This window comes from Pipistrellus hanaki (genome assembly GCF_964339955.1).
Source record: "Pipistrellus hanaki genome assembly, chromosome: 4".
Taxonomy (NCBI): domain Eukaryota; kingdom Metazoa; phylum Chordata; class Mammalia; order Chiroptera; family Vespertilionidae; genus Pipistrellus; species Pipistrellus hanaki.
In genome coordinates, this window is record NC_140506.1 from 3,516,852 (window position 1) to 3,543,485 (window position 26,634).

General features: G+C 46.1%; 1 protein-coding gene and 1 long non-coding RNA gene across 4 annotated transcripts; one reads left to right on the plus strand and one right to left on the minus strand.

Moving 5' to 3' along the window:
* The first annotated feature begins 962 nt into the window (after positions 1 to 962).
* Positions 963 to 3,908, plus strand: LOC311621640. Its single transcript, XR_014794855.1, has 2 exons — positions 963 to 2,966; positions 3,176 to 3,908. It is a non-coding gene; the product is annotated as an uncharacterized lncRNA (long non-coding RNA).
* On the minus strand, positions 3,378 to 22,412 carry C1QTNF3 (C1q and TNF related 3). Of its 3 annotated transcripts, none has more exons than XM_084881918.1 (6): positions 21,996 to 22,412; positions 14,438 to 14,549; positions 12,009 to 12,163; positions 10,770 to 10,899; positions 6,101 to 6,200; positions 3,378 to 4,173 (listed from the first exon to the last, which is right to left on the minus strand). In XM_084881918.1, exons 1-6 carry the CDS (start codon positions 22,254 to 22,256, stop codon positions 4,014 to 4,016), a joined length of 918 nt encoding a protein of 305 aa, XP_084738044.1. In that variant the 5' UTR covers positions 22,257 to 22,412; the 3' UTR covers positions 3,378 to 4,013. The 3 variants fall into 3 exon arrangements, with proteins under 3 accessions (XP_084738044.1, XP_084738043.1, XP_084738045.1); XM_084881917.1 differs by having other exon boundaries at positions 21,957 to 22,412; XM_084881919.1 differs by having other exon boundaries at positions 22,176 to 22,406.
* Positions 22,413 to 26,634: the final 4,222 nt, after the last annotated feature.

Below are 26,634 nucleotides of genomic sequence, written 5' to 3' on the forward strand. Positions count from 1 at the left end.
GAAGAAAGATGTAAGTTGCTTTGAAAGGACTTACATTGTCTCTAGATAAGGGGGCAGGGAAAAGGTAAATCAAAGAAAGTTCTAGAACATCCTGGGATAGGTGAGTCGTCTGTAAGGAAGAAGTATTTGATGCTTCTGTGTCGGTTGTGGGAAACAGGCCAGAAAGTCCGCATGTAAGTAGGACACTGTGGCATCGGGGGGCAGCTTTTCTTTCCAGGTGGCTGCCGGGAAGCCCATTCAAGTTTTCAGTCCATTCATGAAGGCTAGTGGTCTTCTGTTGGTTTCAGCCCCGACTGTTCCCCAATGAACTTCCCTCGCCTCTTCCTCACGCTCACCCTCCAGCCCGTTGTCATTTCAGTTAGGGCATCTCAGAATGTTGCTCTTCTCAGTTTAAAAACTCACAGGTGGTGAAAATTGCATTTGAAATGCTGAGTAACTCCTAGAATAGCCCAGTATTTTTGCACAAAGTAGATGTTTATCCATTCCAGCCATGCCCTTTGCAGTTTATTATATATTTAACTAGAGGCCTAGTGTATGAATATATGCACCAGTGGTGTCCCTTGTCCTGGTTTGTGGGATAGGGCCGAAAAAGGGTCTCTAACATCCCTTGAGGGGTCCCAGATTGCAAGAGGGTGCAAGCCAGGTTGAAGGACCCCACCAGTGCATGATCAGGTCCAGGGAGGGAGAGTGAGGGCTGCAGGGAGTATCATGCTCATCTTGCTCAGTCCTGATCACAGGATCCCAGCAGCAAGCTAACCTACCGGTTGGAGTGTCTGCCCCCTGGTGATCAGTGTAGGTCATAGTGAGCAGTTGAATGGCCTTAACATATCATTAGCATGTTATGCTTTGATGGGTTGAATAGAAGACAGGACAACCAGACACTTAGCATATTAGGCTTTTATTATATAGGATTATTCTATCCTTTGCTTGAATATTTTTTACTTTAGCTTTTGTTGCAATTTGCTGAATAATATTTCTTCAATATAATCTACTTGTTTAAAGTTCAAATGCAGCCCTTCACCCGGCCTGACCACTTTGTGGAGCAGCTAGACTGAGCTGATTGCATTTCTGCAACAAGCAGAATCCCACATGCTTCATTTATGGACTTTACTTTCCCTTGGGGTTTAGAATTTAAGTTGGTTTCTTAGCCCAGCCAACATGGCTCAGTGGTTGATTGTCAACCTACAAACCGGGAGGTCATGGTTCTATTTCCTTAATCCCCAATGTGGGGCATACAGGAGGCAGCCAATCAATGATTTTCTGTCATCAATGAAGTTTCTATCTCTCTCTCCCTCTCCCTTCCTCTCTGAAATCAATAAAAAAAATAATATTTTTAAAAGTTGGTTGTTTAGATGATACCTTTACATTTCCCATGGCACCTGCCTCCTATATCTCCTCTACAGAGCCTCAGTTTTAGGAAGATTTGTAAAATCAGTTTTTCAAATTCTGGGAGGCGGTAAAATTGGGAACCATTGATATTTATCTTCGTTTCCTCCTACCTTCCTTACTAATCACTCTTTTTCACACCTGGGACTTATTAGAAAGTCCCAAGTGCTTTCTGCCTGCCACAACCAGACCTTAGGTGTCTGTCTCTACTAAGGTGAAGACTGGAATTTCAGGTTCAACATAGAAAGACTTTGCGTTGTGATGAAGTTCCCTTCCCCTGCAAGACACTCGGGTTTCATTAAAGGGTCCCCTACAGCAACCTCTTAAAGAGGTTGAAGCTGTAACAATGGACTAACTGAAAGAGGAGTTTGGAGGAGACAAGTGACCCACGTCTGTGCCCACAGAAGTGACTGTGTGACCCTTCCCATCGCCTGTATTAAAATATGTTAACTTTGTGTTAACAAATCATGGTGACTTACAATGGTATGGCAATTCAACTTTATTAAGGACATCATAAAACAGTACATTGAACAAAGGTGTGTTTATTATTTACATAATGCTTATTACATTTTCCTTGCCTCAATTTGATGGAAAGCCAGGCCAGTATCTTCTTCTAGGTGCTTAGCTTGTACTGTGTGTTCTTTATTTTTATTTATTTTGTGTGTGTGTGTGTGTGTGTGTGTGTGTGTGTTTGTGTTTGTTCTTTGGATATGGAGTTCCTTTGGCATGCAACATCCAACTATTTGTCGCCAACACAATGTTACAGGATATTTATGTCATTTGGTCATAGTCAATATCAACCTAATTCTGTGGGAAAGAGTGAGGTGTTGGGGACACATACAAAATCACAAAAACACTTTCCAGGGAAGCAAGCACCCTTTAGCTACTATCCATTCCATTTTAAGTGGCATGACATGTGCATTCAGGAAGAGTTTTAAAATATTTGCAAACGGGAAGGAAAGGATCAAAGGCTGAACTGAGCGTGGAACACGTTGTCAGCCAATAGAGCGGCCCGAATTAATTTTCTCTGCCTCCAGCTGCAAAGGGATCATCAACAGGAAGTAAACCCATCGTGTAAGCCTCTGTGGAAATCCAATGTGTAACAGAAAATAAATGAAGGGCTCATTACTCATAAGGGAATTCATTGTATGGTATCTGTCAGATAGCATCTCTCTAGTGCCCCTTAAATATGATTCAACATTAGGGTAAACACATATTCCACTGATATTTTCTTTGCATCAAATAGACCAATTTTAGGTCCTATGTTTAAGTGTTATCTTCAGATGTGTCTATGGTGCATCCTCATGAATATTGGCCTGGTGACCCATTTAATCCTCGGAGAAGAGATTTTTAGGGACGGGGTAGGCAAAAGTCAAGTGACACAGCTGCTCTGTGAATATTGGCTAAACGCGGCAATCAAAAAAGTCATAGCATTTTTATTTTAAAAAGGCTAAGAGGTTTTATTGTAAATCTCCTATTTTGTATCCACTAGTTTGACTATATATAACTAAGTCTACAGCGCCTTTGACATGACTTGTCAAGTGTGTGTAAATTTCATGAGGGTAATCTCTAGAGCACATGTGTCAAACACAAGGCCCGCGGGCCAAATCCGGCCGGCCAGGCCTTGCAATGTGGCCCGCACCGCGCTGTCATCACTGCACTCCGCTGTCAGTTTATGACATTGTCAGTTTATGACTGTTCAGTAAACCATTTGGCCCGCGATTTAGGCTGGATTTTAGATTTTGGCCCCTTCTCTGATTGAGTTCGACACCCCTACTCTAGAGAAAAGGTGGGCCTACACTGCCCTGCAGGTCAGCGCCAACCCAGACTTACTGTAATCTAAGAAACCTGGTGGGAAACGGGCAACCTGGTAAACCAGATGTTGTCAATCGACTCTGGATCAAGACACCAATGATGTTTCTATTTTGAAAAATACAAACTACTATCATAGAAGTTAGGATTTGATTAAAGTAACATCCTTGTTTAAAAACAAACAACAAACAAAAAAAACCCCCAGTCAATCATGTGTGGGCATGGTGACTACTTTTGCTACCTAAAAGCTAAATGACTAAAAAATATCTGTGCTTCATTTATGAATGTGGACCCACTGGATCAGAGTGCTACTTCCCAGTCTAGGTTTTGTACACATGTTTCTGGTACCTGGATCCTAGCAAGTGCCCCTGGTCTTGCCTCAGCCCCATCTTAATCACGGCCTCCTATTTGCTGAAAAGTCTTAAGTGATGAACTCAAAACCGCAGGGGTTCCTGAAAGTGGCTATTGAACTAAAAACACAGCTGCCAGAACTCTTTGCAAATGACTGCTCTATCAGCACCAGTATTCCCACCTGTACCCAGTGGGGAACTCTCTTTTAGGTGCTTAGGGAAGAGGGATGAAGGTGGTGAATTTCTTAGTCAAGGTCACTTGGGGAAAACTGTTTTGTGTTTGATTCTCCTGAACCCCTGAGTCATCCCACACATGGTTGCTGAATCTGTAGCCTCGTTAACAGTGTAACCGATATATTTTTTACAAAATACAACAGGTAGAACCCTTAACCCTAATGTTCCTCGGATGATAACAGTACCAGGTGAGCTATAAGTCTTCCCAGAGGGGAGCTGGTGGTCACACATTCACTTAGTTTCAAAGAGCAGGAAGCCCGCGAAGGTGGAGAAGCGCTGGTGGTCCCCATGAAGAGCGCCGTTGCCCATCCTCAGCCACACCTCGTCGCCTTTGGCCAGCTTCAGCACCGCGTGGTTGCTGGACGTGTCTGACTTCCCCTTGGTCTCATAGCTGGAAAGAGAAAAAGGCACCGTCTACTTAGGCTCTGCAATGGACCGCCTGCTCTTTTTTTACAAAATATATTTTATTGATTTTTTTACAGAGAGGAAGGGAGAGGGATAGAGAGTCAGAAAAATCACTGAGAGAGAAACATAGATCAGCTACCTCCTGCACACCCCCTATTGGGTATGTGCCTGCAACCAAGGTACATGCCCTTGACTGGAATCGAACCTGGGACTCTTGAGTCTGCAGGCCGACGCTCTGTCCACTGAGCCAAACCATTTAGGGGGACAGCCTGCTCTTTACCAAATTCTGTCCTCCCCTTCTCTCTCAGCTCCCCTGCATTTAGGGATAGTCCTGTGGTTGAGTCCTTTCGAGGACACGTGAACAGAAAGGGCATGTGCCACTGCTAGAATTGGCCAGTGCAACTCCCAGGAAGACCCCTCTTTGACCCTTCCTCGTTGTGATTGTGTGGAATGCTAACAACAGTGACCAGAAGGACCTTGGCAGTTGTGTGCTGAGGCCTGAGCTCTTGAAGAATGTGTAGAGGAAAGATCTCTATCGTCCGCCACACCTAGAGCTACCACTCTGGACTGTCCCATGAGGAGAAAAGGGGTTTCTACGGGGGCCAAGCCTTTACATGGGGCCAGTATTAGTTTGGTCCACCCTAGCTGATTTAGAACTTGGCATTAGAGGGAGGGCCGCCAAACTAAAATACAGATGCTTGCCGAAACCGGTTTGGCTCAGTGGTAGAGCGTTTGTCTGCGTACTGAAAGGTCCCAGGTTCGATTCCGGTCAAGGGCATGTACGTTGGTTGCAGGCACATCCCCGGTGGGGGGTGTGCAGGAGGTGGCTGGTCAATGTTTCTCTCTCATCATCGTTTCTGGCTCTCTATCTCTCTCCCTTCCTCTCTATAAAAAATCAATAAAATATATTTAAAAAAAATAAAAGGCTCTCTTTGAAAAATAAATAAATAAATAAATAAATAAAATAAAATACAGATGCTCCTTGATTTACGATGAGATTGTGTCCAAATAAACCCATTGTAAGTTTAATACTGTACGTTGAATCATTATGCTGTACATCGGAAATGAATATAATTTGTATGTCAATTATACCTTAATAGGAAAAGTTTAACCTATGAACCTGGAGATTACAGCTTGATATCTAGTCAGGGAACATGCCCAGGTTGTGGGTTTGATCCCCTGTGTGGAGCATGCAGGAGGCAAACAATCAATGATTCTCTCTCACTGATGTTTCTATCTCTCTCTAACGCTCTCTTCCCTCTCTGAAATCAATAAAAAAAAATATATATATATATTTTTAAATAACAGAGAATTGATAACAGCCCTAAAATTTTCCAAAGATAACTAATCACCTATTTAATTGTGGGGAAGATGTTAGCTCTCTGCCTCTTTCCCACATCTTATGCTTACATCACTCTAAGTTGAAATATTTCTTTTAAAAATAATTTCCTCCTCAAGGAGCCCTAGTGCCAGAGATAGATATCAGAGCAATAGCTCGGCCAGGAGAGAAGAACCCACTCCAAGCTCTCAATCCATCAGCCCACAGGGATGGTAGACAAGGCCATCAATGGGGCTAACCTCTGAGCAAAAGGGGAGGGAGAGTAGGAATGCGGAAGGAAAGAATGAGAGAAAGGAAAGATGATGAGTTTTAAAAAAGTATACAAATGATTGGTTAAGGGGAGCATTGCTAGTAATTAATCCATGGCCTTTTCACCTGTTTATGCCCAAGTTTATCAGGTTTATTGACCACAATTAGTAGTTATAATCTGGCCATATCCTGGTATGTGGGAGTTCTCAGGGATGACAGGGTCCATGTCATGGTCTATTGATTCCTATCTAGTCCTTGGCATTGGCCATCCTGTGAGCAGACAATGGTGGCGTGGACATTACCTTCGATTGAGAAGGCCACCCACCTGTACATGCTGAAGACCGTGTTGCCGTTGTGCATGAGGTACACATACACTTCCTCAACGTCTTCGTGCTTCATCATGCTGAAGGTGAAGAAATACACACCTGGAAAAGGCAGGCATTCAGTCATGCTTAGGTTCATACATGGTACATTGAGGACCATGGACAGCAGGCAGATACAACCCAGGACTTCTCACTTGGTCGGCAAACTCATTAGTCAACAGGGCCAAATATCAACAGTACAATGATTGAAATTTCTTTTGAGAGCCAAATTTTTTAAACTTAAACTTCTAACGCCACTTCTTCAAAATAGACTCGCCCAGGCCTGGTATGTTGTGGAAGAGCCACACTCAAAGGGCCAAAGAACTGCGTGTGGCTCGCGAGCCACGGTTTGCTGACCACTGGACTATATAGTCTGCAGGTTCCTCGGGGCCCTTATTTGCACAAGGACTTCTCTATCTGCTCTCACCTTCAAACTGCTTTACCCCACCCCCCACCCCACCCCCAGACTTTCTTAATGTGCATAGTGGGTGTTAAAGGAAAGAGTCGACCTCATTTTGGCCATATGTCACTGCCTCCTCTTATCCCCGACGAAGTGCTTAAGACAAAGTAATAGAGTACAGAGCACACTCGCCACAGATTATGCCAAAGATAAGAATATTGTAACACAGGTAAGTGTGTATTGGCACTAGAGAAATAGTCCCAATAATTTCTCCCAATAGAGATTGTAAGTAGATGAAATTATGTACAATAAACAGAAAGATGCAACGTTGACTCAGCAGCATAACCTTGCTCCTATCAATATGAATCTTTCTCATCTGGAAAAGGCAAACATGTTTTAAAATATACGAATTTCTTTGTAAGATTTCAGGGCTCCTCATGGAATGCACCTTAGTATAACCTGACACATTCGAAATGCCAGTGTAGACTGATAGTACCTTTACTGGGTGATTAAGAAGGATCCAATCATAGGAGGAGGAGATGAAATGAAAATCTCCTCAACTCCCAAGAGTCCTAGATTTGAGAGTGCACTCTGGAAAGATGACGGAACATAAGACAGGCTCTAATTGATGTCCATGCTGCGTTTTTAAACTAATGGCCACATGTGAGTTTATTCGAACTGCTGTAATAGAACACCACAGACTGAGCAGCTTAGAAACCATAGACATTTATTTCCATAGTTCCAGAGGTCGGAAGACTGAAACCACAGTGCCCACTTGGCCAGATGAGAGCCCTTCTCCAAGTCATGGGCTTGTGCTTGTACCATCTTTCAGCAGAGGGGCTGCTTTCACACAGGCACTAATCCCACTCCTGAGGGCGCCACCCTCATAATCTAATCGCTCCCCAAAGGCCCTGCCTCCGAAAGTGATCATTTTGAACATTGGATTTTCAATGGAGGGATGTTGAAGGGATGCGAGCATTTAGCCCACAGCAGGCTCTGTGAGAGTAAACCCCAGAGACATCTAAAACCAGCTGTGCATTGTTTGGTCTCTTTTCCAGAGGTGCAATCAAGTAAGCTAGATGTGGGAAGGGTACTTGCTGATGCACCTGCTCCTGAGTCAAGTGGAGCCAAATAAAGAAGTCTGATTATGCTTCACTAGTGCCGGCTCGCATACGCAATGTGCTGGGATGAAAGGAAATAGCGTTCACATTAGCCATGTCCATTCATACTCCCAGCTGGTCCTCAGGTGAACAGTAGAAAACTCAAAGAAAGTAGTGTATATGTGTTCAGTTTTTTACATTTTACAAAACTTCCTATTACACACACACATACACACACACACACACACACACATCAATTTTCAATGCCTCAAAAGAATAAAGCTGGAATCAAAGGACAGGAAAATATCTTTGTTTTTATGAAGAAAAATGATGACTACTATAATAAATGAATTGCAAAAGCATTTCAGAAAGAGCAGATGGGGAACCCGAATGGTGAATAATAAAATCCCCAGAGTTGGAAATCCAAAAATGAATATATATCACACCCTCACATGGTGTTTCCTCAGAGAACACACTTGAACTATGGTTTTCAGATGTTACTGTAACTGCAAAAATCAACCTTTGTCTCGTCGCTCCCAAAGATGAAAATCATAAAACAATCATTTGCAATCTACTGGATGAGGCTTAAACAGTCAAGTCGGAGTCAAAATGATAGTTGCTATTATCAGACTCATATCCAGCCCAAAGGAGTTCTAAAAAACGACTACATCCTTGAGCTTCCATTACAGAGCCACTGAAACATTGACTGGGCTTATCGAGGTGTTTATATAAACTGTGGCACAGGTAGCGCTTAATATAACAGTTTTTGGAAAATTATAAACTAAATCTTCAGAGCAGAAAAATCACAAAAGAAGTTTTAAAGCGGCCGGGACCGGTTTGGCTCAGTGGATAGAGCGTCGGCTTGGGGACTGAAAGGTCCTGGATTCGATTCCGGTCAAGGGCATGTACCTTGGTTGCGGGCATATCTCCAGTAGGGGGTGTGCAAGAGGCAGCTGATCGATGACTCTCTCTCATCGATGTTTCTAACTATCTCTCTCCCTTCCTCTCTATACAAAATCAATAAAATATATTTAAAAAAAAAAAGAAGTTTTAAAGCGGATTGAAGTGTGATGAAAGGTTGTTCCTATCACTTCATATGACATTCACGCCTGGCTTTAGCTGGGTAGAAAGATAAATCGAGGCGCACATTAATAGCATATGCAACAAGTCTAACATGGTCACTGCACCCATCAGAATTTTCATCTTTTCCTTCTGGGTACATCTAGAGAAACAAAAGGGATTGAAAAGAAACACCTAGAAGTATCCATTTCCTGCAAAGCCAAGAGACAAAAACAAATAAATAAAAGCAACAAAACAATAAACTTTAAAAGTCCCATGGAGGTGACAAGAGGGTGGGGCAGCGGGGTTTGAGGAGGCCATATAGCAGCAGATCTCCATCCTTGCCAAGAAAAACACACTCCCTGATGGAGAAAGGCCCCTCTGAAGGACAGATGCCGAGCTAAGATGAAGCAAAAGTAATGAATTGGGGGAAGGTTGCTAAATAAAGTGCAGAAGGTGTGGGAAGCAGCCCTGCAGTGGCAGATCCTAGAACCCGCCAGCAAAAATAAGATACAAGAGAAGTGCCAGGCTGGGGTCAGAAGTCTTGCTGGACCCAGAGCAGTCTAGAGAGGCAGAGGAAGTGTGACCACACAGGGAGGCACATAGAGGGACTGAAACAAGAAAAGCTGTGCATCCCCTGACAGCAGGGCGGGGAGCCACTGAGTTCCCAAGCCCGCAGGGCTGCTGGGCCCATCCTCACCCAGAAACGACTGCCTGTGGTGAGTGGGTCTAGGAAAACCCAACCCATTCGACCATCAGTTCACTTTAAAAACTAGAAAAGTGCAGCAAAGATTACCAACAGGTGAAGAATACTCACCAAGAGGAGATGGTGTTATGCAGTAGATGAAAAATGCAGCCAAGTATTCCATCGTGAGTTTAAAATATAGCAACGAAGCGAATAGGAAAAGATTATGAAGCAATGCAGGAATTCATGGTAGAAATGGCCAGACAGAAGGGGGAACTAGAAATCGCGACATCATGATTAACATTAAGACATTTAAAAAAATCATAGAAACAAGACAGAAGAAATTGGAAGAAGTGAAAAGAAGACACAATTAAGAACATGCAGGATAGAGAGAGAAGAAGCAAACAGCAGGAAATGGAAATGAAGAGCACTAAAAGATTACAGAAAACGACAGTCACAGAAGACAAAGAAAAGTTAAAAACACAAGCAAGGTGTAATTGGAGTCCTTTAAAGAAGTTAGCCTGTGGTGGGCTAAGGTGCCCTGGGAGGGGACAGGGAGGAGAATGCCTGTAAGTGGTCCACCCTACAAGGGAATGTTTTATCACAGACATTGTTTAGAATGGCTGGCCTGTGAAGATAAAAACTCTGACTGACTTTTTATTGGTTTCATTACAGTTTTAAAATATTCTCTAGACCAAGTACCTCTTGTTATCAGGTTTCTTAACAAGTCAGACTGCTCCCACTGCCACCCCACCTTAGCACAACAGTGAGAAGATAAAACAGTATTCATGTTTTAAAAAGTAACTCAAAGAAACTTTTCTGGACAAAAAGAAGGCTTAAACCCACCATATCAAAAGGGTACAATGCAGAGTAGGAAAAGTTAACTCAGAATGACTAACAGTAATTCTAAAAAAATCATTGGACTTTGAAATGAAAGCAAGAATTCTTTGGTAAGTTAAAAAAAATGATTAAGTTACTTATAAGAGAAAAACTTCAGACTTGTTTCAGAGTTCTTTGGGCCAAATGCTAGGAGACAGGGGGAAAGAGCTGTAAGCCCAGGTTTTTACATGCAGTTCAAGTTCCTGCAGAGTACAGAACGTGTGAAGTCCCGGGAATGCTGATGCCATAAGCCTTAAGAAAAGAATTGGAGGCTGAAGTTTAGCTGGTAAAGAGATGCCAGGGAAACTCTGGTGGAATAACTAATAGTGAACATTGACTATTTAAATTACATGAATAAGTCTAAACCAATAACCTCAGATTGAGAGGCACTGATCTAAAATATAACCCTCCCAGCCTCCCTGCCTCCCTTCCTTCCTCCCTCTCTCCCTTCCTTCTCTCTTAATTGCTGAATGGGTTAATTCAATCGTTCACTTATTTTTACATCTCACCTGACACTGGGGCCCCGAATCTACCAGTCATGACATCGAAGAAGTTTCCAATGTTGGTCTCAACGCTGCTGAAGATGATGCCGCTGTTCTGGTTGCTGAAGTGAGTTGCCAGGGAAGCCATGAAGGCGATCTAAGGAGAAGGGTGGGTGGTTACTTAATAGACAGCTCGTTTTAAAGGAGTAGGCTTTTATACAGGTCAGTTTAGTTCAGCGGTGTTTGTAACAGCAAGATGGGAAATCACACAAACATTCATCTATGGCAAGTGAACTAAATAAATTATGGTCATTTCCAACATTTTTATGCTATGTGGCCGCTAAAATGATTGTACATAGCAACAGTCTGATCATGCATTTAAAGGAACGTTAGACTTCAAAATGTTGTTTGAAATGTGAAAATTCTATTATCAAACCATATTGGGGAAATTTGGATGAAAGCTTCTACGTATACCTATTAAGGGCACCTCGGTATGGTAAAGATTTGAGAAGCCCTTAGCCAGGGTGTAGCCACTCACAGCTTTGGGGTTAGAGTTGGCTTTGAGAATGAGTATCAGCCATCTTACTAGTGAACTTTAACCTGGCCAAGTGGCATTGACTCCTTCTGTTTGTAAATATACACTGGCACGTGGCTCCCAGGTTGCTAAAATTATTAAGCAGCATTCATTAAAATCTCACAAAAGCAGTTAGAGGAACATACAGGACATCTTAGTTTTACGAGGCCCAGAAAAATGATGGCATTTATCCAGAGTCAAACAACCATTATCTATGCCCAAAATAAAAGGCAAAATTTTCCTCCATTGGTCTTTCAGACAGTTTATATATTCAAGTTGTGAAAACCCTTTTTATTCAGCCTGGCTTCAAATTTGGAAAACGAGAGATGGGCCGACGTTCAGGGTCGCCTTGAGTTTGGTCTATTGAGGGAGTTGGGTTTCACTCTTCCAGCATTTCTCTACTCCCTAAGGATGACTCTGAACAGCACAGAGCTTGTGCAGACCTCCTACACTAGAGATGAGCACACTGAGCCTCGGTTGTCCTCAATGCTGGTGCCTGAGCCTTCCTTCCTGGACCGTGAGGCCCAGGCCGATGGGGAAGTCACCTGGGGACGCAGGCACCTGGGATGCAGTCACCTGGGGATGCAGGCACCTGGGGACGCAGGCACCTGGGGATGCAGGCACCTGGGGATGCAGTCACCTGGGATGCAGTCACCTGGGGACGCAGGCACCTGGGGGTGCCCGGCACGTACCTGCAGTTCCGGCGGGATCCCGGGGTAGCCCTTTTCTCCTTTGGGGCCGTGCTGCCCGCGCTCCCCTCGGGGCCCCAGGTCTCCTTTGTCTCCTTTCTCACCTTTGGCCCCTTCGTGGCCAGTGGCTCCGTTATTGCCGTTGTTTCCGTGGTTTCCTTAAATGACCAGACACCTCACATGAGAAAGCGCCCCTCTCATACTCACCATCTATTCTCTTCAAACACAGCCCCCAAATGCACAAGCTCAGCTGTAAAGGGGGGCCATATGAAACAACCCCAGACACAGCCATGGGGGCACATCAAACGGGATCTCCTTTAAGCGGGACACTCTTAAGGCTCCAACGCCTGTTTTTCTGATAAAACGGGACTTAGATGAAAAAAATGTGTAGGAGATGGATGACCAAAGCATCATTTATGGTAGTTAAGATTAGAATCCACCTAAAGGACTCCCAATACTGGAAGGGCTAAACTAAAAAAAGAAAAGAAAAAAAAGAAAAGAAAATAGAAAAAAAAAAAAAAAAGGTACAACAGGGAGATGATGTTCTATAGTTATAAAAAAGAATGCTGAACAAAAGTAATAACATTAAAATATTCATTGTATTTTTCCATAGAAGGGTTATCCATCAATAGAGATAGCATGATACTATGTGTGTGTATGAATATATATATATATATATATATATATATATATATATATATATATATATTGTGTGTGTGTGTGTGTGTGTGTGTGTGTGTGTGTGTGTGTTATACCTGAAGGGGGAAAGACTAGAACAAATTACATAAAAATATTTACAGTGATTTTTTTTTTCTAAATGGACAAAACATGAGTGATTTTTGTGTCATTTTTACATACTTTCCTATTTTCTTTCTGTGTGTTTTTAAAAGTTTTCTTCAAAGGACCCTTTTACAACTGGGGAAAAATAAACTCTTTGATAAAAAATTAGAATAATTTTGAAAGCAAGACTTGGCTAACAACAACTCTTCGCTTTATTTTGCCACAGTGTCTGCAGCTCTTTTCTTTTTATATTTGTTGCATTTCGGGCCCTTTCGCTGTTGACTCTGGTTTGTCACCCTTCCCGATGGGTGAACTTTGAGTGTTTATAGGTCCGCGAGTTAATGACTAAACTGCTCCTGATGGGGAGCACTTGGCCAAGGCCAGCCTGTCCTGTCACCTGGGGAGAGTTTATCCAAGAAGATTTTGGAAGAGTCTGAATATGTCACCTCGAACCACTTACCTGCTGCCTGATGTCATTGATGGTCAATGACATTGATTCAATGCCAGGAATCACAGTTTAAATTCTAACGGGGCATTTTTTCATTTCATTTTATTTTTTAAATATATTTTTTATTGATTTCAGAGAAGAAGGAAGAGGAAGAGAGAGATAGAAACATCAATGGTGAGAGAGAGCAATCCATCAGCTACCTCCTACATGCCCCACACTGGAGGTCGAGCCAACAACTTGGGCATGTGACCTCCTAGTTCATAGGGGTTGATGCTCAACAACTGAGCCATGCAGGCCAGGCAAATATTTCCTCACTTTAAATTTGGTTACATTCAAGAAGCCATTCAATCGTATTTAAAAAATTAAACCTAATTTGTTAGACATTAGCATCAATGGGATAAATCAGGGAAGAGCAAGAGGACATTTGCCAAACCCTGAGAAAAGGTCCAACCCCAGGAATTAACCTGGAGAGAAGGAAGACGACTAAACCCCCAGACAGAGTTGGAAGTTCTGACCTTTCCCTGTCTGACCGAGGATACAGCAAGTTATCCAAACCCCACCTGCCGGGGACACCACTCAGTAGAGTAGGAGTGGGTGAATGGTGGGTCTGGAGAGGCATGGTGGAGCTCTACAGCACCCCCTCCCCGCCCTGATCTCCGTCTCCCCCCCCCCCCCCCACCGTGCCTCCATGTATGCAAAAATGTTCCCATGAGACTAAGAGAGCCATAAAAGGCAACCGAGGGTCACTGAACGTGAAAGGTGCCAAGGCTGGGGAAGAGAAATTGAACTGAATGAAGAATCTGACAGGAGGATGGGCAGCTCAGTGAATGGCATCATGGAGATACCTGTAGCCTAGACCAGAAACTCTCCTCCCCTTCACACCCTCACTTCACAAATTCCTTGAACGTTCGATACAGGGCATCACACGAACCGCCCTGTGGTACAAACCTGAAGCAGGGGTATGTTCCCGTTAAGCTCAGGTAGTTCCCCACTCCATGCTTCAAATGGAATTACAAATAATATCGAGGTGGTACTGCTCCAGAAAAACTGTCTACACACCCGGTCTACCCAACTCTCCTTTGGATTTTCCATGATACCCTTTGGCTCACACCCAAGCATCTCAGGTGATTTGGGTTCACCCCCTGGCTCCCATGTTGGCACAGTCTGCAATTAGGCCTGCACAGTGCAGCTCTCCCATCCTTACCTGGAATGCCAGGGGGGCCAGGAGGTCCAGGCGGCCCTTGGTAGCCCCTGAAGCTATAATCTCCATGGCAACACTTACTGCAGTCTGGGGGCAGTCCTCCTGGTGATGGAGACTTTTAAAAAAAAACAAAGAGGAACTTCAGAGCAAGGTAATTTTTCTGAATTTCTCTGGCCTTGATCCCTAGGCAAGTTTAACTCCAAACAACCCACAACAACATAAGAAAAGACTGGGTGGGGTGGGGATGTCAATGGCAAAGGAGTCAGAGGTAGCTAAGATGAACCAAAGATCAAAAGGTAAAGGAACCAAGAGAATCAATGGGAGAACACACCCTTTGGAAAGGAGTGTGAGTGGGGCTGAGGGTGGGGTGTTGGGCAGTATCCCTAGAAGTACTTTTTCGCTGCAACTCATGACAGCAAGTGAGGAAACTTCAGAAACACCCCCTTTTCCCCCAAGAGCCTCAGATGCAGCTAGATTTGAGTACATGACCCCCAAAGGAGAATTATCAACTTTTTACAGAATATGCATAAGGTAACTGCTAATACTCCTTTTTTTTTTTTCATGGTTTGTGTAAATATTATACAAGATGACAAATACAGAAGAATGAGGCAGAAGGCAAAGCTCAGATCATGATCGTTCACAGGATAGAAATGATCCAGAGTAGCCTTTTTCCCGCTAATAAAAACCATCACACTTGCCTCCCATTTACCTGCCCTTCCCTTTTTTGAAAAAAAGAAAAAAGAAAAAAAGAATCAGCCTCAACTCAGATCCCGTGGCTATGGCATTGGCCCTTCCCCAGTGGTCAACAAGACAACATTGATACCGAGACTACCTAGGAATTAGCCTTCCTCGCTTTGTGAGACCACATTGTCTGACCAAAACGTTGTCATCAAAGCATACTTCAGATTAATTATGTCCAAAAGAGGAACTGTGCACAAAAAAAGGGGGTGCTTTAGAAAGTAACTTCACGGGGTGATCAGATCATAAATTCTAAATTTCTAACTGGGCAGGTCATGGTGAGTAGTCACATCCCAGGCCTATAACTTCTTTAGTGAAATGTTTTAAGGGACCCCTCTTGATTGTTCTTGTGCATCTGGGTTAACATACCTTCGAAATATTGATACCAAGGGGATATTAACCCTCAAGAGAGCCCATAATCTTGTTCACTCTCCTGAAGTCCAATCCTCACCTTGCCTTTTCCAATCTGCCTTATGTCCTGTGCTTAATTTCATAAAAGAAGCTGCAAATCTGTTATTCCCAGGACCGTTTGGATCTTGCTCCCTGGTGTTGTCATCAGTTTGCCTCAGATAAATTCATTGTTAAAAAAAGAATGATCAACTTTCCATAGTTATTAAGACTATGTTCGTAATATTGGCTTAAGAGTTCTTAAAAATTCTCAGTTGTAACTCTAGCTTTTCAAACAGCCAGAGCAAACTTACATTACCTTAGGGAATCAAGGAAATGAAGTATTCATATGTTTATGGGTTATCTCATTTTAAATTTAGTTTCATTTGAGAAACCACTCAAAGTTTTATTTCAAAAAATTAAACTTTGGTCAATAAATATTGTCATCAATGGAGAGAAGTCCTCTGTCTTGAAACAACTTCAACTTCCTCTTAATAAGATTTAACCTGATGTTCCGTTTTGTATTCCACTTCAAACTTTAAAATGATTATCACATCGTTTGAACAAATATTTAATGAGTACTTAATGAATATTAAATGTGTTCAAATGTGACACTGAGTTAAACGCTTATTTATTTAAAGATAAACTTCTAAAATGTGTGTTTTCACTTCAAGGAGCTAGAGATCGAGGGGAAGTTGATCGGCAAAGGAGTTGGAGTTGCTTATAAAGCTGGAGTCTCATCTGAACTGGAAACTTGCCGTTTAATTATGTCATACAAATACTTGCGGAAACTTTCCTAGACACCAACTGTAATTCAGTGGTTTCTTGAAAACAGCATATTGTTGCTAAGGGAGTCATAAAAAAATAAAATAAGAGGAATTTCAAAAGAAGAGAGAGGGAGAAACAGGAGGGGAAAAACGTAAAATTCACATTTTATAATTAGAAATCCAAGCAGAAAAGTAGATAAAGGCTTCATACTGCTGTACATTTAGACTTCACTTTTCTTTTTGTTTTAATAAAAAATGGACTTGGATGCTGGGCCAGTATGGCTCAGTGGTTGAGCATTGACCTATGAACCAGGAGGTCACAGTCAGGGCACATGTTGGATTGTGGGTTCCATCCCCAGTGCAGGAGGCAACCAATCGATGATTCCCTCTCATCATTGATGTTTCTTTTTCTTTTAAAAAAATATATTTCATTGATTTTTTTACAGAGAGGAAGGGAGAGGAATAGAGAGTTAGAAACATTGATGAGAGAGAAACATTAATAAGCTGCCTCCTGCACACCCCCCATCAGGGATGTGCCCGCAACCAAGATACATGCCCTTGACGGGAATCGAACCAGGGATCCTTCAGTCTGCAGGCTGACACTCTATCCATTGAGCCAAACCGACTAGGGCTCATCATTGATGTTTCTATCTCTTTCTCTCTTTCCTTTCCTTTCTGAAATCAATTTAAAAAACATATTTTTTAAATCGGCTTGGACTTTTCCCTTATTTTCTCATTTCATTTCCTAAAGGTTTTCACCAAGCCACTCCTGGCCAATGCAGAATGGTGTGTGTAGCCCAGAAATTCTCCCACAACAGCTCAGAGCCCACGTCTTGAGTGATCAGGCACTTCCATTTGGAACTAACTCTCCGTCTACTTTTCAGCTGACAAGACCCAACTATGGACAGGTATGAGAATTCATGAAAACCTGTTGTCAAACTGGTGGCGAAAAAGAGAATCAGCAAAGGTAATTGGTCTGAGACCAAGGCTTTCAGACACTTGGAAAGTCAGACACATCAGCACCGCCCCCCTTCCAACCCAAAGATGCACTCTGAGGAGAAAGCATTCCATCATTTCCTGGTATGATCTTGCTAATGTGAAAATACTGCTCTTTTAGCTCCAAGAAATCTGGTGCCAATAATGGGTTTTAGAGAAGAAGGGAGTGGAAGGAGGTAAAATCCTCATGTGGAACAATTTGTCTATGAACAGGATTAAAATACAGAGATGGTAAGCAGGCGACTGGACTGGAGCCTGGAAGTCCCGTCTCAGTGCTGTGTGACTTAGGAAAGTCATGTCCCCCAGACATCACTTTATCTTCTCTACTAAATTAGAAGATTGAGTAAGATGGTCATGAGTTTGTTTTTTCTAGCTCTGAGATGCAAACAAAGATACTAAAATATTTTTCAAAACCTGAAATAATGACTTAGATTTTGTTTTTAAAGTCTGCTCTCTAGGCAAGAGAAATGAAGTCCAGGAGATGGGGTTGTTCAGGACCAGAGCTAATTAGAACTGGGGTGCATGCCCAAGCTTTGAGAGCATATAGCTGCCACCAAAACAGGGAGGGACTTCCGGTCACTACCTTTTGGGCGCCTCCGGAGAGAATCCTCCTGCAACGTATCATGTGCTCCTCCCTCTGCCTGGCTTTCAAAGCTCAGCCAAGTGGAGCAATGTTAGTGAGTCTTTTGATGGAATTTCAGAATAAGGTGACAGCACATGTGAATTAAGATGTCTCCTTCTAGGTAAGAGTGAATTAGGCCGTTACTGTCTGTCAATTTCTTAAGTTTATCAATCCTTTCCCCAAAATTAGGTCAAATGTGAACACCATGGACATGCAGATGGGCAGTAGGGGAGGAAGGTGTCCCTAAGACAAGTTCTGTCCATTTTGAAGATGGAGGCCCCACCGCAGCTCTCAGAAGTCAACTCTAGGCCTGACTGGTTTGGCTCAGGGGATAGAGCATTGGCCTGAGGACTCAGGAGTCCTGGGTTTGGTCCCGGGCGGGGACATGTGCCTTGGTCGCAGGCACATCTCCAGTAAGGGGTGTGCAGGAGGCAGCTGATTGATGTTTCTCTCTCATCAGTGTTTCTAATTCTCCCATCCTCTCTGTAAAAAATCAATAAAATATATATTTTTTTTAAAAGTCAACTCTACCAATAGTAAGTAACTTCTAGGAGAGGGACTCCATAGCTTCCTCTTTAACCCAAGTCAAAGGGACGAGAAAGAAGGAGAGGTGAAGTAGGAAGAGAGAGAGAGGGAGAGAGAGGTCTAGAATGAGGAGGGAAGACTGATACAAGTGAATGGTGAAGAGCTGCAGAGAACAAAATGCCAGGAAAAGAGTCCAGGTCTGCTCACCCCCCACCTCTGCACACGCCCATCCATGGAACCTATGGGCACAGGCATTTTCTAGAGCCCAAACCTGACGCCTTACTGCCCTGCTATGAACAAACAAGCCAACCTTTGCTGGCAAAGTATGGTCTAAGCTCCTCCACCAGCCAACAGCACCCTCCAGCCTGGTTCTGAAACCATCCCAGGTCCTCCTCCCACTTTGCCCATGGACAGTCACCCTTTTGTTTCATCTTTGAGATCCAACTCAGTGCCCACCTCTCTGACACTTTCCCCCCCAACTGTCTCTTGTGCATTGAGTTGGTCGCGTGGTATTTAATTATCTATTCATTTATGCACACTAGAATGCTTCAGAAGTGATCAGAAGTAGGACCTCGGGCGTGTTTATGCCCATCCTAAAGCTTGGCACACCGTAGAGGCATGGGAAATGACTGGTGAACGAATGAATGAGGAGATAGAAAAATTAAAACAAAAGAAGTACACAGTACAACCCTAAATTCAGGTGGGTCTCCATATCCATTGGCGGGAGAGTTGCTTTGAAAATGTCTAGAATATCAATGACTAAACCTCCTCAGTATCTCCTGTTGGTGGTTTGTTTGGAAATATGTTAGAGAAGCAGGGGAGTTTGAAAGCTCCCTGACTTCAAAACCAGACAGAAGTGACTTCTTGGGCACGCCAACCCCTCTTTCCCCCGCAACGATCATCTGATTTCAGCATGCTAAATGCCCAGGGGGATAGAAGGTGGGGTGGAGTAGAAATTAATTTGGATTTTGGTGGCCTGCTGGGTATCAGCAGCCAAGAAATAATGACTGATGACAGTCTACGTCTGCTTTCTGCTGCTGTAGGAGCTCACCCTGCCAGAGCCAGGAAGGATCCAGCAAAGATCCCATCGACTGAAATAGAAAGTCCAGATCAAGGCTTGGACCAAGGGAAAATGTCTTCCCCACAGTGGAAAACACAGCTTAGCATCGCTCACCCTGCAGCCAAACGCCTGTCAGATGAGAGGAAAAGCTCTAAAATAGAGGTTGCATTTAAAGGTCATCATGTCTTCTGCGGCTCCTTAAGATGCAATTTTTCCTTGACACAGCCCCACGGACCAGAGTGGTTAGACGTCCCAGGTTAGTCCTAGAGCTTCAGGTGGTTCTGTGTGTGAACTTGGCCTGATCAGATAAGAAGTCTCAACCCAAACGTCCCCACCTGTAGTAGGAGGGATTCGGATTTCAACTGCATGTATCTTTTGGGGGCCTATTTAAATGCATCAAAACAGTCCATTCTTGTAAGGAAACCTATTTGTTCAAAGATCACATAATTCAAAGTAACTTTGCTTGCCCCCTCATCTGATTTCAGCATGCTTGGTGCCTAGAAAGCAAATCAAAATCTCTTTCTCCCTATGTTGTTCACCTAAAACCAACTCAATGTTATATATCAACTAGTGACCCAGTGCACAAAATTCGTGCACATTAAAGGGGGATTAATTAGAGGAAATAATTTAATATTACTATTGGCCCTTTCTCTATAATAGAAGTGTCAGAGATGAAAGAAAATTAGTAAAAAGTATATGAAAACCTTCCTCCTGTCCGAGTCTGGGGCTCACCATGGGACCCAGAGTCAAGTCCCCATCCATCCACATGCACCTCAAAATCGTGTGAGACCCAGACCTGGCCAGCTCCCCCCGCCCCAATGGGCTAGATCCAGACCCAGCCACTCCCACACTTGTCAAGACTTGCCGGGGGAGGGGGGATGGGAGGTGGCCTCAGGTCCCCTGGCCAGGTGCTGGGGCAGGGGGCACAGCCTGAGGTCCCCCATCAAGCCCTGCCAGGCGGGAGGTGCAGTCTGAGATCCCCTGTCAAGCCCTGCGGGGTGGGGGAGGGCGTAGCCTCAGGTCCCTGCTGAGTGCCCGTTAAGGCTCCTTATGGGAACTTGGCCTCAGCTGTGGGTGCAGCCATCTTTGGATGGAGTGATGGTCAATCCCTCTTTATCAGATAGGATTATACTCCAATTAAAAATACGTTCAATAGTTATGAAAAGACATTTTTAAATCTGTTTCTTCCTGTTCTTAATGTTTAAAATAAATTGAGTCCCACCAATTTGCCATTCACTACCCTGAACCTTTAGCTCACTCCCATACTACTTTAAAAGGGTTAAAGGTGAATCCAATGAACAAAATAAACTGATGGATAAAGTAGAATCAGAGGTATGGAAACATGGGACAGACGGATGAATCTCAGAGGAAAGAAGGCGGGCAGACAGGGGATGGGAAGAGATTAACAAAGAACTTACATGCATGTAGGCATTCATACCCATGGACACAGATAATAGGGTGGTGAAGGCCTGGGGCGGGAAGAGAACCCAGTGGGGGAGGGCATTGGAGGGAGAAAGGGGGGTGTCTGCAATACTCTCAGCAACAAAGATTAAATTAAAGAAGAGTTAAAGATGTTCTCTTCTTGCTGAGCCCTTAGTCTGAGAAATTAATGCCATCCTCTGTGATTATCAGGCATTCACTCATACAATAAGGTCTACATTTTAAATAGATAGTCTTTTTGTTGATTTAACACTTTTGTTTATTTTAACTCTTTGGTCCTTTTCAAAAAATATATATATTTCTTTATTGATTTCACAGAAGACGGAAGAAGGAGAGAGAGATAGAAACATCAGTGATGAGAGAGAATTATTGATCAGCTGCCTCCTGCACGCCCCCCACTGGGGAACAAGCCCAAAACTCAGGCATGTGCCCTTGATGGGAATCAAACGCGGGACCCCTCAGTCCGCAGGCTGACGCTCTATCCACGGAGCCAGGGCTCTTTGGTCCTTTTTTAAACGGACTGAACATAGAAACTTAGCAACCTAGAACCCTATAAATCAGATCAGCAGGCCTGGCATAGAAGGCCACAATAAACTCTCCAATCAAAGCGAAAACCTCCAGGGCAGCTTCCCCCAGCTGGACACTGATTCCCAGAGCCCGACTGCCTAAGGATCTGCAAAGGAGCCTTCTCCTGGACAGCCGCCTCTCCCACGCCAATGGCAGGGGACACCCGGCCGGCAGAGCAGGAGCTGGCGGCCCCCAGGGTCCTAATTGGTGGGGCTCCGGCAGCCTCCGTGTCCCCGCACACCGATGCGACCTCTGCTGGCTTCCTGAGACCCACCGCCCCCTCGTGCACGGAGCCCCCCAGAGAGAGACCCCCAAGCAGCTCAGCAGACGGCTCCGAAGCATCCCCCCTCGGCATCCCAGCTGCAGCCAAAGCAGGGGCGGCCCCTCCCGGGGAAAGCCTGAGAAGAGAATGCCGAGTACCTGGCCCCAGAACGGGGTGCTCTGGGCTAGGCCATCTACCTCGGGGGGCGGTAGCTCATCGGGCCTCGGGGGCTTGGGGTGTGCAGACGCGTTACTAGCCACCGTGCCCGGTCTAGGATGGCTGCGCTCTCTCACTGTCTCCCTCCGGGAGCCACCGCGGGCGCTCTGCTGGTGGCTCTGCACTATCCTGGCCACCACGCTATGCGCTCTCCCGCTCACCTCCATGTACTCGTCTTGGCACAGGCAAAGAGGGAGGGCGAGCAGAGCCAGCAGGTGCCAGCGGCCCAGCCGGCCCGGCATGGTTCTGGGCGCCCGGAGCCTCCTGGGGAAGACGGCCGGCCGGCCAGGCGCTGCTCTCCTCGGACGCCGGGCTGGAGGGGCTGCAGGAGGCGGCCGGCGGCCGGCGGTTTTATACTTGGCCGGGGACTAAATGAGGCTGCAGGCCTGCCAGCGGGGGAGCAGACATGCCAGAGGGGGAGCAGAACAGCCCATTCATCACTCCCCACACCGCAGGCGGCGGCCTGCGCGCACAGCTCCCAGTTGCCGGGGTTCATAAATGTCACACCTTGGCCCGTTCTCCTGGTTCAGTGTGAAAAGAAGCATGTGCGGCCAGCTGGGAACAGGGGGCGTGTGTCCGGGGCTCGCTGTGGGGATGAGACGGGGGGGGGGGGGGGGGGGGGGGGGGGGCTGTGCCCGCAGTCTAAGATGCCTTTTGGAAAAGCCTCCAGCCCGCGCCTGCCAGGAAATCTGGGCTTAACGGCATCCAGGCCGCCTGAGAGGCAGGGGAACCCGCCAGGGCGGTCCAGAGGGCTCCTGCCCTCGCTCTGAAAGGTCACCCTTCCCCGTGATCAGCTTTGAGAAACTCCTTTCCCCTCCTGCCTCCCCAACACCAGCAGCATTCAGGTCTTGGGGTGAGTCCCGAGCACCAGGCTGCATTCAGACGGAGTTTCTGCGGTTAGTAACTGCGTGTCCCTGTCCGGCAAACGCGCTTTCCGAGTTACAAACACCCAGCAAACACTTTCCCCGAGTTTCCAAAAGCCAGAGTTAAGTCCGAGTTCACCACGTTGCTGTGGTGGATGAAGCCAGCACACCCCCCTTTGCACTGAGAGCGTCTCTGGCCGTTCTTCCTTCTGACGTGTGGTTGGTTGGAATCGAACACATGGACGCGCTGAGCCGAATGCAGGACTCCAAGCAGATCAGGACAGAGGGGTCCTCGGGTCCTCTGTCTGCTCGCTGGGCTTTTATTCATTCTGCTGAGGAGCAAATGGACATGCCTAGCCTCGTGGCGATAATAAATTGAGAGAATTCTTGTAGTTTGTCTTTAAGGTGGCTTCTATTTACATCCGTCACTTACTACCCCTCATTCCTCACACAGTAAGAAGTCACCGGAGGAGTGAGAGACCCCGGACCTGCAGGGGGTGGATGAGTGCAAGTGTCTGATGCCCAGCGGACAAGGGGCCCTGTCAGAAGACCAAGGCTCAGAGAAGCTGATGTGACGGAGCAGCTGGAGAGAGCGGGGAGGTGGGAGTGGTGGTGGGGGCTGCCCTCCTCTCCCAGCTGCCCTCCTCACTCAGCAGAGAGGCCCGAGAGCTTTATCCCCCTGCACCTGCCAGACAGCTGCCCCCACGCCCGCGTCCCTGCCGGGGAAGGGCCTGGTGCTGGGGGTGGAATGAGTGAGGGTGATGCTGTCACAGATGCTCGCCAGTTGACAGCTGTCGGCCTTGGGAGCCAGGCTGATCAGCAGCAGGCAGCCCCATGTGGTGTGGTATAAGATGCTCAGCAGCCCCATCTACAAGTCTGCCCTGTGGGGCCCACAGGCTCCTCCCTGGAGGATCTCTGCTTCTGCCCCTGGGAGGGCAGCACATCAAGCATTATCTGACACTAACTCTGACTGGGGATTGCTTAACAGACCTGGAGCTGGAGACAGGAAGGCTAGTCTCGGACCCTGCGGACAGACGACGGGTGGATGGGAGGTAGCGGTAGGAGGAACGGTCCTGTGCTGTGCCCCAGGGGGATGCTCCTCACCAGGGAGACCCTGGGGCGGGAATGGCCCTGAAGCCAGGTCACCCACTGGCCAGTTTTCTCAGTGCTCTCCAGCCACTCTCTCAGCCCGCACCCTCTGGCCCCGGTCTACAAGTCAACCTCTCTGACGTTCAGCTGCGCTGAGACTTTCCACTGGTGTTTTCCAGCCTCCCATCCATTCTAGTGGTTCTCACTCTTGGCTGCATCATAACACCAACCAGGGAACTTCTAAATATATTCGTGCCTGGGCCCCGGCCCAGACCAACTGAGTCAGAACGTCTCGTGGGGCGTGCGCACCAACAGCGCTGACAAAGCTCACGGAGAAGATTCCGATGTGCAGCCAGGGTTGACGTCCAAGGAGAATAAATAATGTCTATACTTTTCTGAGCACTTACCACGGGCCAGCCCGGTCCTTCTTTGCTTCATTCAGCTCATTACTTTCCTCAGTAACCCTCTCACCCCCAGATGAGGAGACGGAGGCTCAGAGAGGTACAGTGACTTTCCTGGCGTCACACAGCTGGAAGGGGCCATCAGGATGTGCCTCCATCGCCCCCACTGCCTCCCTCCAGAGAAACAGGGAAGCCCTGAGGCAGGCTGCCCGCGCACAGGAGGCCAGTCATGGCTCCTGGGGCCTGCCCGCAGGAATCTGAGGTCAGAGGGTTACGAGCTGAAATGGATCACCCAAAAAAGATGTTGAAGGCCCGGCCCCCTGCCCCCATGAGGATGACTTTATTTGGAAATAAAGTCCTTTGTAGATGAGCATGTTGAGATGAGATCATTAGGATGGGTCCTAACCAGACACGGCTGTGATGTTACAAAGAGGAAACATTTGGACACACAGATAGACACGCACATGGGGACTCATACACACACACACAAGCCACGTGAAGATGAAGACAGAGATGGGGGTGATACTTGTGCCAGTCAAGGATCGCCAAAGGCTGCTGGCAAACCACCAGAAGCCAGGAGCAGGCATGGTATAGTCTCCCCCTCACCCTTCCCTTTACCCCTCCCCACCCCCACCCCCCAGTCTTCAGAAGGAGCCAGCTCTGCGGACACCCACACCTCCGATGCCCAGCCTCCGGAGCTCTGAGCGGACACCTTCCTGTAGCGAAGCCCCCCGGTCTGTGCCACTGGCGGGGCAGCCGCAGCCCCCAGCACAGGGCAGTGGGGAAGCCGGATAAACCCCAGCCGAGGAGACAACTGCCCGGGAACAGTTAGCCAATTGTTCAAGTTCAGGAATGGCTGTAGCATAAGGTGACCAGATTTTAACATTGGTAAAGCGGGACACCATTGACGGGTGTGTGTGTGTGTTCTTGATTAAAAATTTGGTCTATAAGGAGCAACAAAAATTTTCATAGAATGCAAAAATAGTATTGTAATATATTTTTTAAATTTCAACGTAAGCACAATTTATAAATATAATAAATAAAGAAATAAAAATTATGTATAGTATTATTTTATTCTTTGGCATATTTCTCATTTGAGTGAATTCTAACAACTGATCAACAATGGGAAATTTGATAAGCAGTTCTCGATAATCAGTTCTCAACAAGTATTTGTTATTATTAAAGTTTAGCATTATAAAATTAACAAAACTAATATAAAACTCATATCCTGGCTAAATAGCCACATGGCCACTGAAAACCGTATATTCCCTTCCCATTCTCCCTCAATTCCCTAGCTTGTCGTGCACTCTTTCCAATAATTGGTACTTTTTTAAAATGCCACGGGACGTGGGACAAATAGTTAGAAATCCGGACTGTCCCACTTGTCTGGTCACCTCACTGTAGTATGGCCCCAGACAAGCCCCCCTGCCCCCAGCACAGCCCTTTCCACCCCTCAGCGCCTCCCCATTGCCTGCATTGTAACCGGTTTCCTGTTACATCCTCCTGGGGGCTGTCCTGTGCCCGTGCTGCCATGCCGCTAGTTCAAAGGAGTGGGTTAGAATCGGGCACCACTTCTTGCCCGGCGGCTGAGCATGGAAGACATCCAGGATCGGAGTCTCACTAGCACACGGCCTGTCTGTGAAGCGCCACAGGAGGCCTGGGACACCTGTCGGCTAAGATGTGGGGGGACTCTTGCTTGTTTAGTGGCCCCCAAAGTCCAGACAGGATGCTGGCCCTGGCAGCTCCATGCACAGCAGGGTGCACGGGAATTAGTGTGCGGAGTCAGCTCCAGAGCCGGCTGCAGCCGGAGGCAAATGTTTGCTCAGCCTTCCTCCGTACAAAGACAGCTTCTGAGGTGCGGAGGCCCCGTGGGCTCCCGGGCGCGCTGTGCTTGGCAGGAACCAGATCAGCTGTGGTTTGGCCGGGACAGTGAGGGCCTGTGCGAGGCTGAACGTGTCTTTATCTCAGCGCCAGCGTCAGGGAGCTGAAGCCGAGGTCTATCTGCAGGAAGGTCAATAGAGGGTGCGACCCAGGCTCTCCGCCCTCTCCACTGCAAGTCCTCTCTGTGCTCAGTGCCCTGAGATTCTAAAACCAAGGCTGGACCCCTTTGATCTAAACAAGTGAGAGGTTTCTTAAAACACAAATAAAACTCTCGGTAGGGTAGCCGTACTGGGCATTTATGTCCTGATGCTGGAGGCTTTCTCAGATCTCTCCCGGGTGAGTTTTATTTGGAGAAGAATGGAAAGAAAGGAACACGTGTTTTCAGG

Bases quoted from the DNA above. Each gene is read 5' to 3' on its own strand.
- C1QTNF3 (XM_084881917.1), bottom strand. From the start codon at position 22,256: ATGCCGGGCCGGCTGGGCCGCTGGCACCTGCTGGCTCTGCTCGCCCTC. The intron at 12,164-14,437 runs GTAAGGATGGGA...TGGTCATTTAAG, and splicing joins TGGCCCCCCTGGCATTCCAG to GAAACCACGGAAACAACGGC. The intron at 10,900-12,008 runs GTACGTGCCGGG...CCTTCTCCTTAG, and splicing joins GGATCCCGCCGGAACTGCAG to ATCGCCTTCATGGCTTCCCT.